Raw genomic sequence first — 18,420 nt, forward strand, 5'->3', positions numbered from 1 at the left:
GTTCCTCTAAAATCATTGTTGTCACAGGGGACAAGATATACAATAATTATCCAGCTTTATTTACATAACATATTATTACTGAGTGGTTCTTCAAGGCTTTTCATCTGAGAGCACATCCACACATACAGGCACATGCACTTGCAGCAGCTCAAGTAGCAGTAGCACAAATTTGTGCCAGAGATTTGTGCCTCAGCACATGTGCCTGAATATGCACTTTGGTGTAGGGCAAATTGTACCACTTGGGGCAAACCGACCCTGCCCAGCTCCTCCTAGCTCTTCAGCCAGGGAGGCTAGAGGATGGGGCCAGCACAGGTGGTATTTGCCCTCAGGAACTTCTGAGGCCTGGACAGTTGGTATCTGGGGACACTAGCCCCTTGTGCCAGCTGGACTGCTGAATCAGCCCTTACCTAGAGTGGCCCCTGCACCCTCTACCCACTGCAGCAGTCTGTCAGTGGGGGCTGCTGCCCCGCTGTGACCTGCTGCCACTTGTGACAGCATGAGCCTCCTTGGACCCAAGGCCCCATGACTGCGTGCCTTCCAGACCCGGGCAGGGACTGCATGGCCACCTGGGCTGTGGCATGGGCACTGCAACAGAACCTCTGAGCTAGCTACCAATGGGCCGTGGCTGCACATTTAGCCTTTGGGTGTCACTGCTGTTATGTCTTCTGGTGCCCCCACTCTGCCATCTGGGCAGCTATTGTCCAGAAGATTTGCTCTTTACAGTGGCCTGCTTTGAATGGTTGAAGTGTGTCCTCCTGGCCCCAAATGTGCGGGCTCATGGGCATGGGGTTTGTGGGTGGATTGTGTGGGGGGACTGTGTGGTGTTGGAGGGGACTGTGTGGGAGAGGTGGGTCTCCTGCCTGCACCACCCACAGCACACAGCACTCCCCACCCCACCCCACAGCAACAACAGCCAGCAGTGGACCCTTGCATCGCCTGAAACCTGGGGGCTAAATGTGGCGCACGGAGCCGGCCTGGCCAGCAGGTGCACACCTGCACACGGAACCGGGCTGGCTCCTGCTGCCACTGGGGGTTCCTGGCACTGCAGCCAACACCCTGCACCGCCAGGCCAGGCTGGCTCCTGCTTCTGCATGCCCACCATGTTAAGGCAGAAGCTGGCCCTGCCCAATGATGCGTGGCTCCTGCCTGCAGGCCTACAAGCCCCCAGTGGCAGTAGGAGCCAAACCAGTTCTGTATGAAGGCATGTACCAGCGGGCTGGGCCAACTCTGTGAGCCACACTTAGCCCCTGGGTTTCAGGCAGTGTTGCTCGCTGCCAGGGGACTCTGTCTGCAGCAGGCCACGAGTGACATGAGGGCCCACTGCTGGCTGCTGCAGGTGGGGGGTTGGGCTGTGTGCCATGGGGAGGGCAGGTGGGGGAACCCACCCCCACCCACAGAGTCCCCTCACAGTCCCCTCCACTCCCACATCTCTGCTTACTGAAGACAGAGCCTGAGTCCAGGCCACTGGTGCCAGCCTTGTCCCACTTCTGTTTCCTCCAGCATGCTGAGGCAATGTGATGGAGTAGCAGGGGCATGCAGCAGGCATAGAGATGCTCTGGCCAGGTGCTACAGCATCTTCTTGGAGCACCCAGCCTCCAGTTGCTTTGGGCTATGCTCCAGGAGCATGCCTTGCACTGCTTTTTTTTTTTTTTTGGCTGTGTTTTCTTTTGATATTGGTATTTCCAGGTATCAAACTTAGAGCCTGCATTGCATGTCTGCAGAGCAGGAAATATTTTTTCATTTGTGGTGTGCCTCCTGTGGCATTTCAAACTTCTTTGAGATACTTCAACAGGCACATGCTCGCTCGTGAGGATGTAGCCTGAAGTTTCAAAGAGGTTTAATGTAATTAAGACTCACATCACCTGTTTGAAGTGGGTATTATGAATTATGATTCCCATTTTACTGAGGGGTCATCAGAGGCACTAAGCTATTCAATAAAACCAGAATTCAGAAAAAATGTACTTTGGGAAATAAAACCAGAATTCATAATTTCCAGCCCTCATTCTCTAGATCAGCCATTTATTTTAAGGTCTTCCACCCCTGCAAGTTAGGCCTTTCAAATAGGAGAAAGAGACACACCCCCGATGGCTGCTGTCTTTCAGCACCATTGTGTGCTCTGAAAACGTAAGCTTAGAGGGATCAAGCTTTACCTTTTGTAAACATGGAAACAATCCTGGCTCTTTGCCATTCCTCACACATGTCACTGCTGCAAGTAGAATTTCATAAATGAAAGCAACTGCAGTCATTTATTTCTGTAATAATAGCCATTTAGATGTAGCTACTTTATAAGCTTCAGCAGAGCAATACTAGAAGTACCAGAACAGCATGAAGTGTCAGGCAGATTTACTAGCAATTGTGTTGCTGCCTCCCTCTCACTTGAATCATTATGAAGGAGACATTTACTAGGCTCCCCATTCCCTGCTCAAGACTGGAATATTGGACACCTCTTTTCTTTACAGTGGCTAAAATGATCCAGCAATAGCTCATAGTAAAACTACACCATCATCTAAAGCACTGCTGAAATGAGTCCTCATCCAACGCGTTAGTAAAGGTGTTGTTGATTTTGGACCTTGGCTTATTTTATGCAAAACACAGCATGTACACAAGCCGCATGTATGCTCTAAAAACCACACAATGAGATGTATTTTCTCATGCTTGTGGTTTTGAGTGCCAAGTCTCACTATTTTTATGCAAGGTCTCTCCCTCTTCTCAACTGCAGTATTTACACAACGAAACAAAAGTATGGACCACCTAATTATTACCCCTTGGGAAGTGATAGAGTATTACAGCAGTCTTTTGCCACAATGCAAAAGTACAGGCAACTATAGACTGATGTGTATTTTTAATATTCTTTGGGGGAATCTTTTTGTGGGGCACTCTGCTGTTTCTAGATCATAAGCACGAATTAATTAATACATTGCTAGGTAGCTAATAACCCCTGCAGTGGTAATGATCATATTCTGTGGAACAGCAGTTCTGTTAAGAGATATGACTATTTGTTACAACCATGTCACAATAGCACTATTCAGTTGTGCACTGGTAATGCAAATGATTGGCAGATCTTTGGAACACTATGGTATTGCAGCTGGATAATTCCTGAATATTCCTGGTTAAAGTACAATGAGAACATCAAATTCTAATTATCTCCTTTTTCATGCTGTCCTTTTGCTAGGCAGAATGAGCCAAATTCCACCCTGCTGTAATTCCACTGAATGTATACACACAAATTTGCCCCACCAGTTACAAGAATGTCCAGTGTGATACAATCTTTATCATCACAGTAATACTTCTCATTTATATAGGTTTAGCCAAGGGTTGGACTCAAAAAGTGTCCCCACATGTAGGGGCATACACTTATTGTGGCAAAAAAAAGTAGAGGCACAAATCTGTGCCACTATTTGTTGCCACTGCACAAGCCCCTGCATGTGCACTTTAGTGTGGGGCAAAATGCTGCGCTTCAGGAAAACTGCTGTTTCCTCACTCCTCTTGGGTCCTGCCATGCTAGAAGAGCTGGGGCAGAACTAGAGGGGAGATGCTCTGGTCAGCCAGAGCATCTCCTGGAAGGACCAAGCCTCTGTGTCTGCTGGTGCACGTTCCTGGAGCGTGCACTGCACCGCATTTTTTCCATTTTTTTGTCTGGATGTGCCCAAAGTGTTTTTCTAAGCTGGGTAAGCACGTCTTACATAGACATGCTTAGTGATTTGCCCAAAAATATCACCAATGAAATTAGAAACACGAACCCAACAGTTTGGCCCTCAGTCCCCTACTTAAACAGTAACAGTGTTTTGTAAGGTTACTGATAATCAGAACTGTAGTACTGACAGAACAATGGCTTTGTAAGGCTACAGTGTCTGATCCCTTTCTCTCTCATTAGGGGACAACTCCAAGCCATATTTCTCTGGAAGAAATTTGTGCCCTTTAGACTTGGAGCATGCATTGCAGGAGGAATTCTGAAAAACAGCTGTGTGGGTTAGTGCAAGTGTCCGGGTTATGGGTGGGAGTAACATCCCTCCTGCCATTAAAACAGGAAGGGAAGCATTGTAGAACAGCATTCTTTGGGCCAGAACCTAAGGCTGCAAGTAGATTAATTCACATAACAACTATGCCATTAACACTGACAATGAGATCACAACTGGCTGCCCAGGTAAAAAGTTTAATGCTGCATATTACTATACCTCCATCTTCATTTTTCCAGTACAGGAACAGATTCATAGTTCCAACTTCAGTTATTTGATGATCTTCTCCATACAGCCACAAAACCTGCTGACACCCTAGTTCTATGGCTTCATGCTGGGCATAAATAGAAGAACCATAATTCCTTTCAAAAGGGGAGAAAAAAGAAAAAAAAGCCATCAGTGCCTAACTAGATATTATCTTTTGACAAAACTTTTTTTCCCTACTCCTAAAAACAGGTTATATTATTTTCAGTGCTCAGATTTAAAATCTGCCTTTTAATTAAAACACTCAGAAAAGTCACTGAGTGTCCCTGACATAATTACACTTAATTGGATGGTCTGCATGTTGTTTTACTTCTACAAGCATTGAACTTTGAAGGACTCAGCAGAGTCAAGGGATACCCAATTATCAGCATCTCATATGGATTCATAAGAGTTTCTGTACTGTCTGGGTAAAGCTTTAGAGAAAGACAGAGAACAACCAGGAAGTTCCACAAAACCCTGGGATGTGGATGTAACTTCTGACACTTCTTCAAAGGTTTACACAAGCAAGACAACTTATATATTACCCAGTAAACTGCCTAAACACTTCAGGTTTTATGCACTTAAAAATGGATCTAAGCAAGTTTACTTGTAGAAGCAGAAAACCTAGAGCAGTTCAGTAAGGAGTCATGGGGTATACTAGCTCTGCAGGCGCCATTCTGCCCTTTGGCTCTCTCTGTTGCTGCTGTCCACTGGGTAAAGTCTTGAAAAAATGTTAATACTAAAAGGGTTTTCCTCACTGCTCTTTTCTGGCTGAGTCATAAAGTTAAGATGGTCAAAAGCAGAAGCACAAATGATTATTCTGGGACTTGATTAGGATTGCATTTATGTTTATCTGCTTTTTGGATGTCTACTGGTGGAGAAGGAGATCCATTTCTGTCCTTTCCTATCCAATTTTGTGCAGTGCAACAGACAGAAATATAAAAATAGCATTTTTCTTGGGTTTATTTTAATTCCATGTAGCAGCTGGAATCCTAGAGAAACAATACTACTTTCCCATGCAGTTCATTATGATCCACAAACCTGAGTTTAAAAACTTCTGCCTTATTCCATCTGTGCCATTGTGCAATTCATCTTAAAGTGAAGGGAGGGAGAGATGGCAATCTACTAGTAACCAATATCTGTTCAGAGATAACAAGCGCTTGTAAGGAACTTGGTCATAACCATAAACAGTCAGTGCTCTTTACAAATGCTGTCTGCAGACTAAATCTAACTAAAGAGCATACATTCATTCACTACTTTTGTCAGTGGCCTCTGCTGAAAAAAATCTGGATACTCCCAACATCTCAGATACTAACAGGATTCCTAACCAGCAGCTGCACATAGGGTGTGTGTCAAAGACATGGGAAAGATGTGATAGAAGAGGGCTGTGGTAACAGGATGTATTCACCTCCGAGTCACTATTTCAAAACCAACTCAAGTCAGTGTGAATTCCTAATACTCTTTTCCAGGTCAACTCTCTTATGGAGTAGCACAACAAGCAATAATTTAATTTAAAAAATAATAACAAGACAACAAAAAGAAATATGAGTCACAAAAAGGAGGACTGGGTGGAAGAAACTTTTTGCAGCCATGGGATTATGTTGCTTTCTTGCTCACTACCAAAGCTGAAATCATACCAGAATATTGTATTTCATAACCAGGTAATCAGAGGAAAATTTCCTACTAGCTTTCTGCATCTAAAAGACTCTCATAGAAGAAAGTTCTCAATGTCTTCCAAAACAAAGATCAGGCATTTATTTTCTTTGATAAGCAAGTCTATTATCTAACCACATCAAAACTGCATACTTAACCAGGATCCCAGCTACTCTGCTGTGGTAACAGCCAAAATACATACTGTCTAAGATGCCTAGTACATTAACAGGTAGCACATTAATAGAAGACTCTTGCCTAACCTGGGACTTCTGCTTGGTACACCAGAGCACTGTCAGATCACAGAGGTCCACCTTCAGATCTGTCTAACACTTTCCCTGAATTCCCATATTCTCCAAGCCAATCACAGATGGCTTCTCAGAACACTTTGCCAAGGACGGAAAATAGCAGTCAAGCTCTCCCTTGGCCAGCTGGCAGCAGGTTGCTACACTGAATGACACTGAAAACATCACTTCAGTGATGCATCGGAGTCTGCAAAAGGAGCAGCCAAAATATTAAAGTGGACACTTGACTGTCCCAGTTCTTCGCTTTGCAAAGGGATCTTTCATGAAATACCCTGTAGGGTTGGTGTAGCAGAACAAAAAACAGGCAACTGAAGAATAACTCACAATTTGTAATCACTTCAGTTTTAGAAATCTCTTTGTCTCTACACTTAGCATGCATTATATCTACATATGCTACATTTAAGGGATAGTCAGCATCAGAGTCATGGTTAAATACCTTGCTAAAAGTAAACACAGTCAAACATTAAAGCTAATGCTTGCGTACAATCAGACTTTCTTACCCTCCCAGTTTGCAGTCCCCAGTTCCTCCTTTCCAGGCTCTTACATATTTTGGATCTGCCCACAAGGATATTGGATTAAAGCTTCCACTTGCAAAGTAAGGGCCCACAGGACTGAGTATGACATACAGTAGGGCTTTAGTTGGCTTCTTGACTCCAAGAGAAGGCTGAAAAGTAAAGCATGCATAGATCATTCTTGCTTTGTTGGCTTCTCTATTTTGAGGTTTAGACACTGACTTTCTGAATTACCACTTTAAGAGCAACTGCATTAGGATGGTGCCCACACACCTCTGCTGGAACTTGTGCAAGGGCCACAACAGAATAGCAAGATTTACACTAGTTCCAAAAATCCCACTTCTAAAAAAGAATGGGGCTACAATATACTAGCACAATTAGTCACCTGCATACTATTTTAATTCTCTCAAATTAAGGCTAGAAATAGACATTATTGAATGGAGGAATTCAGCTGTGCCATGATGTGTCGGGGCACAGATGATCTGCCTCACTGGGCAAAGTACACATTGCCTCTCATCCCACTCTTGATGGTGCAGGACAAGGGGCGATGTTATCTCCCCACTTTCCCCACTGGCCCAGACCTATGCCATTGGTCTAATGCAGTGGGGAAAACAGGGCTTTCCCCTGCCCAGTCAGCCCTACTAGCTGAGTAGGAAAAGTGGCACAAGGTAGCAGATGTCTGCTGCAATAAAGTGGCATAGTCTATTACTACCTTTTATTGTGCCACTGATTTTCCTGTTATGTGGCGAAACAAAAGGTAAGGACATCTATTTGCTCAGCATTTGTGCCACCTTAAGATTTTTTAAGGAGGCACAAATGAGAAGTCAAACAACATCTGTTTCTACCCATTGTTTCAAACTGCTGTGCTGGCTGCTACACTTCATGCAAAAGACACATGAATGGTTGTAATACAGATAGAAAGAATAAAGTGTTCTCTGACTTGATTAGAATATCTGTATCCCTTTCCCAACTCCTTCAGCCTCAGGAGTTGAAATCTCAAGCAATCATGGATCCTGCCCCTCACATAGAAGAACTCCAACCGCTAAGCAGATGCATGAAATTGTTGGGAGCAAAGCCTTTGATGCTTCAGGAAACTGGTTTGTTGAGGGGCAATGCCACCTCATTACTTAGGGATCCAAGCAGTGATGGAAGAAAGAAAAGCCCCGTTTATCTTCACTTATCCTGCCACGTAAGTAACATTTGTGCTGCCAAGTGACAGGTTCTGAATGCTAACGCTGAACGTTTGGAAGAAAAAGCTTGACAATCTTATTAATCTGGGTTTTCTGGCTCAGGTATATTCACAACAGCAGACTTGTTTGACTGGATCATTGCTGGTTTCTTCCTACTATAAAGTCCCCCTGAAAATGAAGCAAACCTGTCTCCCTGGAGAATATTCAAGTGTCAATTCTGTGTCAAGAGGAATCACTTTCAGCAAGTGGCCCACCCAAACATCTTGGCATGTGTAGTCACCACAGTACAGAATAAGTCAATCCAGCAAGTCCTCCTGAGCAATACCTTAAGGAATCTGACACGGCTGCTGTTACCAGGCATTTACAGACGTGTTCCAGGATGCAGGGGATGCTTTAATTAGCGCAGCTCCGAAACCTGCACCGATTAAAAGTGCCCAGAGTGTAACGTGTACCAGCATCCCCGCGCTGAAAAATAGCAGTGGGGCACTTTAACTAAAGCTAATTCAATGTGCTTTAGTTTAAAGCACCCTGCCACCATTTTTCAGCACAGGGACACGTGATGCTGGTGTCTGCTAATTAATTAGTCTGGTAATTACCACAGATTAATCAAGTGTGCTCCAACGCGCTATAATTACAGCACATCGGAGCAGCCTCTCTGCACATGTACAGGAGATCACGGTGTGCAACCTATATGAGAGGGAACCGGGAAGGTGCCCGGGGAAAGAATGTGAAGGATTCCAAGTAGCAAAAACCTGGCTGTGTGCTGGGATTTTAGATCCAATTAAAATGGGCGTCTATCTTCTCTCTTGTCAGCCAAACTGATCACCCAAATAAGGACAGCAGTACTCCCTTCTTTCTAAAAGGGGCAACCATTACATAAATTCATGTTATAAAAAACTTAGAGGTCAAATTGCAAGGGGTCAAGATGGTATCTGAACCAGCCCAACCTCAATCCCAGGGTTCTGCTGAGGCCATGGAACTATTGGAAGATTCAGATAAGCTTCCTTCAGCTCTACTGAAGCCATTTTTGATTTCCCAGCACTTCTCAGTCCTTCAACAAAATGGCTAACTGAAAAAAGTAAATTAAGTAATATCCACATGCTGCTCAGTGGCAACTGAAGTAGATTGTCAAAATACAGATATAAATGACAGAAAGTCCTATTATTTGTTATGTGAATCAGAGGCTGCAAATAGACATTGCCTTTGTACTGCCATAAAAATCTATATGGTGGCACAACGCTCAAGCAGATGTACATGCCCCTCACCTCACCACAGATGCTTGAGATTCTCCCACATGCTGTTGTCCTGTAGGATTGGGTCCCTTAAGTCCAGGGAGTGGTAGAGGCCCAACCCTGTAGGACAACAGGTGACATCTGTGTCACCCAATGAAGTGAATCATCTGTGCCTGGACATATCCCAACACAGTTGATCTACATCCAAGAATGACAGCCATTTATAGAAAGAGAGAATAAAAGAAATAAAGAAGAAAAGGCATTCTGGGAACAGGGTATTTCTCTGTTTGACATGGGTATAAACCCCATCAGAGAACTTCACTTGCCTAACAAAGCCCTCTCATGATAAACCTCTGTAAAAATTGCAAATCGTGATTTTTAATATTTACAATGTTACAGATTAGGACCTGCAAGTGCTTTATACACCTTAAAATTAAAATTAAGCCCCTACTTCTGTTTATAAAAGCTGGAGGTTATATGACCAACCTACAGTGATTTGCCCTGCGGCAAACAGCAAGTCAGGGACAGAGCTGGGAATATTGATTCTGGCACTGGTGCTTTAGTGAACCATAAAAGTTTTCCCTTTTATGAGAACTGACAAGCAAGGAAAATGTTCAGAAAAATCACTTCCTTATTCCCTATTCATTTTATAGACATTAGGGATCTACACCCACAAGCAATTTGTGTAGGTGCATACAAACATATGACTACAGGGGAACAACTGAGGTAGGTTTCACCCAGAAGTAAGATATAGGTTCAATCATAAGACAGAGATTGTAAATTGTCCTTCATGGTGGAATAACTTTAATTTACTCTTGAGGTTTGGAAGTCCGAATAGCATGGAACCATGAATCAGTCACTGAATATATGTAAACATGTCTCATATAGCTCATTCTCATGTATTATTTCATTTTTAAAGACAAATGCTACTGTATGCTTTTTATTACAAAACCTCAATTAAAACTTTAAGTTCTTTAAACACACACACACGCATACTGCAATTGTTCACAGTTAAGAGAAAATGTACATTAAATCTAAGGATCTGAACAAATATTTCCACTAGATGGTGCTGTGGGAAACATAAATGAACTCTTAAGTCAACTGCAAAAAAGAACCTTAACTGTGAAAAACAGGTGGGCAGAAATTGGAATAATGCAAAGATCGGAATAAAGAGTTAGGACTAAACACTGTAGTTAACAATTCTTCCTATCACTGAAATTATCTTGTATTTTACCAGTGGTACAGTTTTCACTTTCAGCTCTGAAGTGTGCAAACCAGTTTAGCTCTAGCTGTGCTATCAGGCAGTCTTTTCTTCCCAAGTCTGCTGTTCTCATAGCATGGCCAGACATTTTTAGCAAGCAAATAAGAACACACAAAATGAACTTGTTAGCTGATTCATGATTCTCTGTCAATTGGTGAAAAATAGATGTATTTATGTTCTAAGAACAGGAAAGGTCAAAACTGCCCATTAACAGTAGGAGAAGGGAATGAGGAAGGGAGGAAGGAAGGCAAATAGTGATTAGTGGGTACATCTACATGTGCAATTAATTTTAAGCAATAAACTCCAGAGCAGTCTGAGCCAAAGTAAACTACTCCTGGGCACCGTGTCTACATGTGCCCCCAGAACAGCAGCAATTTGAGCTGGGGTAGAGAAGTTTATGCCAGGGCTGAGGGCACTGGGGGTGGGGGGTCAGTCCCGGGCTCTGGGTGGTGGCGTCAGATGGCAGAAGCTGGCTGGGGCACAAGGTTGCTGAAAGTATAGTCTGGCCCCATGCTGCCGGGCTGACTGAGCACACTTTATGCCAGAAGCCAGCATATACGCATGCGTTTAACCATAGTTAATTACCATACGATAATACCATCTCTGACAGCTAAGTAGTCTACTCCATAGTTAAATGCAGGTGTAGACACAGCCACTGAGCATGCAAATGCAAGACAGTGCAAAAATATTATTTTTGGGCTGAGGTGTATCTTCACAAACATAAATGCAAAATGCAGCCATATAGCCATGACAGTTTCCAATATTTCAATATTTCCAAATTGCTGCCTTGTAAGATTTTGTTTAAAATATGTTATACCAAATACTTTGTAAAACCACTGATGTAAGTCTGAGAACAAGAGGTCCATCTTAAGCTCCACCTATACTGGCAAGCTGAAAGAACAGAACTGAAATCTGATTTCTCCTCCCAAAAACTGCATGCACATGTGGCATAGTAGGGCATGTGATTGTTGGTATCACAGATGTGAGCTGATTGTGCCATTAAATGAATGTCAGGGGCTAAGTGCCAGAATATTAGTGCCAAACCAGGGTAGGACAACACAACAACAAAGCAATGAACATGTACATACAACTGAAAAAAGAAAGATTTTCCCCACCTCTATTCCAATCAATGTAGGGCGGATGTACAGGCTGGCAGAGGCTGAGTAGGGGACCCACTCTGTTTCCACTTCCACAAGCTTCCGGATACAATCTAAGAGTTCATGCTTATCAAAACACTGAAAATAAAGAAAGAACCCAGCTTTATCAGAAACATACTCCTGGGAACTTTTAAATCAGGATGACAGGCTACAGAGGTCCACAGAATTATACCACTATCATTGGTGTGACAGAGCATGGATGCAAGGGCCCTGTGGCTGTAACCACCCCAGAAATGAACTATCCTGAGTATCTTCATGCGGTTAGGAAATGTATTGTCCAAACACAATCAAGGAAACAGTGGGATGAACAATTATGGTTCCAGCTTGCAATGGACACTAGAAAAAGCTCAATATGCACAGAGGTACACCTCAACTTTTCCGTTTGTTCCCTAAGTGTGGAGACCAGCTCTTCTTCAAGGTTTTCTAGAAAGTGATGAACAAGCAAGGAGACCGGATGTCCCACTTTACTGGAAAATGCCTCCAGAAAGCTGGATAACTGACATGGCAGGGAATGCACAGGCCAGCGTGCAAGTACTAGAAAGGTACCTTCTGTCCTGCTGGAAGTTCACTAGCATAGTGAGAATATGTGGTTGGCTGTCAGATGCGAAGTCATCCAACTAGGTAAAAAACTCTTAGCAGAACTAAGAATAAAACTTGGGCCTTGCAGACCTAGCCACTAGGGATGCCAGGCTAAATTTGACTTGGGGAATTGTATGGGCTTATATGGGAGAGGGCACAGTTTGGCCACCTACCTATATATAAATGCTCAGATGAATGTTTGTATTACATGCCTTCATCTCTAAAGAGGTTTAGTAAATCCCCAAATTTTGATTTTAGTAGCTCCCTGAAGTGATCACTTTCCCATGGCTGAACTTCTATAACGATAGAGATGAAGAGCTCTGGTGTTCAGCGAGAGTTACAGCTGCTGCAGAGCTTCAGCCTAAAAATAAAAATACTTTCCTAGCATAAGGAGGTTAAAACGTGCTTCAATTACGTACTGGCAGCGTGGCTCGCTTTGCTGACCGTGCCATCCGGTCCATGTTGAGCATGGGGCGGAACAGGCGGATTTTACCATCCACTCCTCTGTAAGCTTTCATTCCTTCAAACAGCTGCACCAAGCCAGAAAGGGAGGGGGTGGGAAAAAAAAAAAAGAGAATCAGATACAGACAATCACTATGCAAGGTAACTGCATGATGACCAGTGAAAAAAATACAGAACATGCCCATTGGAAATGAAAGCATTTAGCACTTCTCTAACTACATCTTCAAAGCACTGTATAAAGGCTAATTAGTCCTTACAATATCTTGGTGAGACTAAGGACTGTTTTCATTCCTGCGCTAGCCTTCAGTATGCTATAAGCATATCAGCATCAGGGGAGCTAGCAATTATAATGAAATCTAGCTACAACTTAATATTTGTAGCATGGGGTTGACTTAACTATCCCCTCATAACCTGACTAATGTCAGGACTGACCCCAAACAATAACTTCCCTTAGAAAAAATGCCTGCAGAATTTAAGGTAACATGATAACTTTGCCTCAGGGCTCAGCCCAGCGTGCATTTGTACAGGGGTAAGGGTAAAGGACAGGAGAAGAATTAAGGGAGGCAGTTGCAATGCCTTGATCCTAGAGCCAGATCAATTAGCTTTAACATATATTCTCTACTGATAATTTACAGGCTAAACTCAACTACTTCGAGCACACCAGAAAATCTGGCCCATGGTCTTCCAAAAGAATTTACCAGAAAACTACTAAAAACATCTGATAATTTGAGGATGATTCCAAAACAATACTAAGCTCTATAGTACAGCTTAGAGCTTGATAGTTTTGTGTTTTTAAGAGTAATTTTAATGTAATCCTAAATTATACAGCATTTTTCCATAAGGGTTAGAATAGGATAGGTCTATCTAAGGCTTTAAGACAGCCCAACTGCAATATAAACAGAGCCTTAGCAAATTTCTCTAGGCTGCCCATCAGTTAAATAGCAGAGCCAAAATGAGAACTTGGGACTTCTCACCTTCAATGCTGCTCTTATTACTATGGACTATGTTCTCCCCATTAAGAAGCATTTTTTTTAAACACACGAGACACACACACACACACGTCACAAATAGGACACTGTAGCTAGAGAACAAAAAGCACCTTTAATAAGTCATAGCATAGTTGATGACATGGAAACTTGCATTTTGTACTGGACCCGCTATAAGCTATTTTTTGTAATGCCAAATGGGTTTACTATAGAGAGTTTTTCCTCACAACATGCATTTACTAGAATCTGTATGAGAGGGAAGAGGAAGGAATGCTACTGCTAAGTTTTGTCCAATGGTCTGGTAGAAATAGAATCAAATCTCTATTGAAACACAATGCTTGCTCAAGCTGTTACATCATTACATCATTCCACACCCGCTCTTACCGCCCCAGGACAGATTTTTGTAACTTTTCAAAGCTCAGTAAACTTTTCACTTGTTAAAAAGGAAGCCAATGACAGTGTTTCAGGAATGCTCTATTCCAAGGAAAGCAACAGCTGCAGTTGCTTGCTGGTTTGCTGCTACAAATATGTACACAATATTATCTGGTATTTGTACATCACAAGAACTGGATCTGGAAGCTAGCAGATCCAGGCTATCAAAGTGTATCATGAAGGGCAAGGAGAAAAAGGGACGGAATGCCAAATTGATCATTTTTATTATACCCACTGTGTATTCATTGAGCCACAGCATTGACACCAGATTCTCCTCTGTCTGTCCTCTTGGCTAGAGGAAACGTGATGCAACAAGGGTAAAATAAAAAAAAAAAAAAAAAGAAAGAGCACATTCATATTAGCAATGATTCCAGACTGGGCCAGAAGTAATAGGCTACTATGAGTGAAATAATGTTGGGACTCCAGCGTGGTTGCCTGCTTCTTGGGCAGGTCAAGAGTTGTCACTAGTATACTTAGCCACAGGGATCTATAATCATTAGTACAGATCCCAGAAGGTTAGGTAAGTGAATGGAAAAAATAAAAGTAGAGTAGGCATTAGAGCCCAGTGACAGAAAGAAAAGGTCATATACCTGATTCTCCCTTTACTTACGCTTCTCTTATACTAGTGTAATTCTACTGACTTGGTAGAGTCTCTCACAGTTTACACTGAAGTGGGAGGAGAATCAGGATGCATGTTTTCACCCTGTGTTCCTAAGCCGTTCAAAGTACTTTACTGAGGCTCTGACATGAATGAGAGTATAGAGCACGCTGCTCCAATGATACAGAAAAGACCACTGTAGACATTCATCACTAGGTATTTTTTAAAACACCACCACGCTGGCTTCCAGCTGTGACATTTCACTTTCTTATAGGCAACTCCTTGCTTTTTCTCTCTGTTCCAACACATCATTTGCAATATTATGAAGCTACCAAAGAACTAGGTAGCTAGCAGAAGTCACAAACAAAGACATGCTAGGCAGATTCTACAGTCCAAACTAAGGATCTTAGAGGATCTATCTGTTTCATGTCTGTGCCCCACCCCCAAATTAATAAAATCATTCTTGGAGTGTAATACAGCACGTTTCAGTGTCACAGAGTATATGGTAAAATGAACTGGAAACCATGGGCCAAGAGAGTTCTCAATTACCCAAAAGCGAATATAAGGTAACTCCACTAAGGCCAATGGAGTTACTTGAAACTGAGACCAATGTTAGCATAGGAAAATTCAGCAATGTGTTAGCACAGCAAAATTCAGCCATGTGTTAGTTGTGTGCAACTAAGACAGCGGCAATACTTATATTACAAGATTAGGTTTTCAAAAACTTAGTAAAAGATAAATTCCCAACCCATTCAGTACTCACTTCCACAGCATAGTGGAGAGATGATGAGGCTGGATGTAATGAAAGATTCTCAAGAGGCTTAATATGAGGTTTCTCCCATCCTGAAGCCAAAGACCATTCAATTATCAACATGTTATCTGTGAACACAGTTCCAAACACCAAACCATTGGGGTCTGGTTTTTCCTTGAGAGTAGTTGCCGGGGTAATAATTAAGTCTTCAGCCTGGAAAAAAAGTGAAACAAGTGCATGATATAAAAACCAAATTGGATTAAAAATGCTTATGTACCAGTTACTGTGGATGTACAAATGTGCAATCCAGAAGTGACTAAGAGGTGGGTAAGATTATTTATATGAAATAGGCACAAACATGCATGATTACACACATGCACATACATACAGAACACTTTGCATTACAATTATTAACATTATTTAAGAAAAGGAAAATAATTATTGGAAAATATTCCATCTATGGATGGAAATCTTTTAGATAAATAGTCCAGTAATTTCCCTATACATTTGTATGTATGCAGAGGGTAAAAATTACTTCACACAAGGCAAGACTGTGATTTTCAAGAGGAAAATGAGTATTCTTCCCTGAATCACAATGTGGAGGAAGGGTAGGCAAGAAGAGCAGACTGTGGTGCTGGTACAGTAGGAAATGGATGGAGAGGAGTGTGAAGCAGAGGCTTGGTTTCATTTTCTGCTCTTGTCCTTTCCACAAGTTGTCTGCCCAGTCAAATTGAACCAACTCAGTGGGGAAAAGGAATTTGCTCTTAGGTAAAAAGGAGGAAGGGATTATGACTACAAGATATATTCATTTTAAAAATGAGGTTCAATGCAAAATTGTAGAACAAGAAACCCTCAGACTGGATTGTATTAAGTATAGTCTAAACACAGACTGCAGGTTCTCATCCCATTACCTGGACTAACTTTTTTGACCCCTTTGTCCCTATGGGTTTATTATGTGTTTGCCTCTCTATGCAGTACCCCACTTTCCTCTCCCCTTCCTTCTTTGCCTGTCTTTCATATTCAAATCCCCCTCTGTTTGATACACTGCCACTGCTCTGTCCATGTCCTTTTATGACATATGATGAAGTAAGCTCAGGCTCAAGAAAGTTCATGCTGTGCGACTCTCATTTAGTTCATCTGTAAAGTGCCAGTCTACCTTGCCTTGTGCCTGACTTCAGACTAACCTAGCTAACTGTTTCTTTCTACAAGATAAGTGGCATCCATGAGGTGGGAGAAAGACAAGCTGCTCCATAGTTTTGAACAGCTGTTCAATAAATTCAAATGTCCACTAAGGTTCAACACTTGCTGTCATGGCCTCTGCAAAGGACTTGGCTTCTCAGGTTAAGGATAATTTTTTTTGGAAGCAAGACAAATTCTGGCTCAAAATTTAAGAGCAAGACTTATATTAAAACGTCCTCTTCTAAGAGTACAATGGTTGCACAATCTGATTTTCAAGCGATCGTTAATGAACACTAGCCTATTTTCATTATTATTTTGCATAATGGCTTAGATGTGAAATCAGCTGAAAGCTGAAGCACATGAATAGCTAGAAGCCTGTTTTAAACCATCACCAATTACAGGGCCTGTCTAGATATTATGGTGCATTAGCTAGGCTGCATTAACAAATAAATTGACGAAACAGCAATTATTGCTCTTAACTCTTCATAGCAGTGATTCACACCCAGGGTACTGCAACTGTCTGGGGTGAGATCCTTTTAAGGGTGCCCTTGTGAGCCACACAATATTAGCACTGGTAGGTTTGCACACCTACAAGTTTCATGTGATAAACCAAAAGACTTCCAAAAGAAATCCAGAGTTTCAAAACCATTCTGAGGTGTTGGGTGGGGTCTTTCTGAAGTCTTTGCAACAGAAGAATTGCTCTATTAATTTCTGTAGTCAAAAAAACAAGTGAAATCAAAGAGCTGGCATTTTCAAAGGGGTGATTTAAGTCTAACAAAGGATATCTTGAATCTAAAAAAATTGAGAATCACTGATTTATACTAAGAATTAGCCTGCTGACAGTAAATTCTCTAAAGGGAACAGTTTGCTTCAAGATTTTCTGAAACCAACACAGGAGCTTTTCAATAATATCCTCTTTATTAACCAACTGCAAAAGAGAGGTTGAAAAGAGCAGACACAATCAAAAAAAAAAACCAACCAAAAACAGAATTTTGAAAGATGGTCACTTCAAAATCAGCCACCTACATGTATGCCTTAATTTAGGAAAACAGTTAGGCAAGAGCTCAACTTTAAGCATGTACTCAAAAGTCAAGCATGTAATCAAATATTCTTCTGAATAAGGAAGCTTTTACTTACCAAAGACTTCAATATCCAAAATCAAAGCAGGGTGATTTTTTCAAAGGTGTTAGGTAGTCACTCTTACCCTTGAATTCAAGACCACTTTTAATTTAGATATCTCCGATTCAGGCCATTTTATTTTATCAACTATGTCCAGTCTTTGTGCAAACTTGAAGGCAGCACAGCACGGTAAATATACCTGGCATGCCCCACCCATTTCCTGTCCAAACAGAAACAGCCTTGTGAAGCCCCAAATACTAACTGCTTCGGTCAAAAGGAGCAACAATAATTAAAACTGTGTCTACCATCACTTCCTGTGGCCTCCCACAGCTACCCCCTTGTCCTTACCTTCTAGGCTTTTTGGATGACACATGTATTTGGGAGGCCACTTTTGGAGACTCATAGCGAGCTAAATCTAACTAGTCTCAATTGCTTGTTCTAATCCCTCCTTCTCTTGCTTAGCTCTGGGCCCAAGCCCCTAGCTAAACCACATGTGCCTCACCGGTGCTAATTATGGCCTCCAGCCCCATCCCTACAGGCATGCCCATGCCTCATGGGTCTTGCTTTAACTCAGGGGCAGCCAAAATACAGCCCGTGGCCCAGATCCGGCCCACCAGGCAATTCCATCCGGCCTGTGAGTGCTCACCAATTGTACCCTGCCCAGCCCCCATGCCTTGCTCGCACTCTGGTGCGCAGCTTCTAGGCAGGGCTGCTGCTCCAGGCAGTAGGTAGGGAAGCAGTGGGGGTGGGAGGGAGCTGCAGCTAGGCTGGGGCAGGGAGCATGGGGCTGGGCTGGCAGGAATGGAGG

General features: G+C 42.5%; 1 protein-coding gene across 4 annotated transcripts in view; it reads right to left on the reverse strand.

The window, feature by feature from the left end:
• BCAT1 (branched chain amino acid transaminase 1) overlaps positions 1-18,420 on the reverse strand; it is a 78,955-nt gene that overhangs the window by 17,106 nt on the left and 43,429 nt on the right. For 2 of the 4 annotated variants that reach the window (XR_003091703.1, XM_025191327.1), the window contains exons 3-8: positions 15,327-15,527; positions 14,201-14,257; positions 12,505-12,615; positions 11,465-11,584; positions 6,655-6,818; positions 4,176-4,318 (exon numbers count right to left, since the gene is read on the reverse strand). Coding sequence is in view for 2 of the 4 variants with exons in the window: in XM_025191327.1 (XP_025047112.1) it covers positions 4,176-4,318; positions 6,655-6,818; positions 11,465-11,584; positions 12,505-12,615; positions 14,201-14,257; positions 15,327-15,527 (796 nt within the window). In the remaining 2 variants the exon portion in view is untranslated. The remainder of the gene's footprint in view (positions 1-4,175; positions 4,319-6,654; positions 6,819-11,464; positions 11,585-12,504; positions 12,616-14,200; positions 14,258-15,326; positions 15,528-18,420) is intronic. The other 2 variants (XR_003091704.1, XM_025191328.1) reach the window with 1 other exon arrangement.

Source organism: Alligator sinensis, unplaced genomic scaffold (genome assembly GCF_000455745.1).
Source record: "Alligator sinensis unplaced genomic scaffold, ASM45574v1 scaffold1599_1, whole genome shotgun sequence".
NCBI classification, from domain to species: domain Eukaryota; kingdom Metazoa; phylum Chordata; order Crocodylia; family Alligatoridae; genus Alligator; species Alligator sinensis.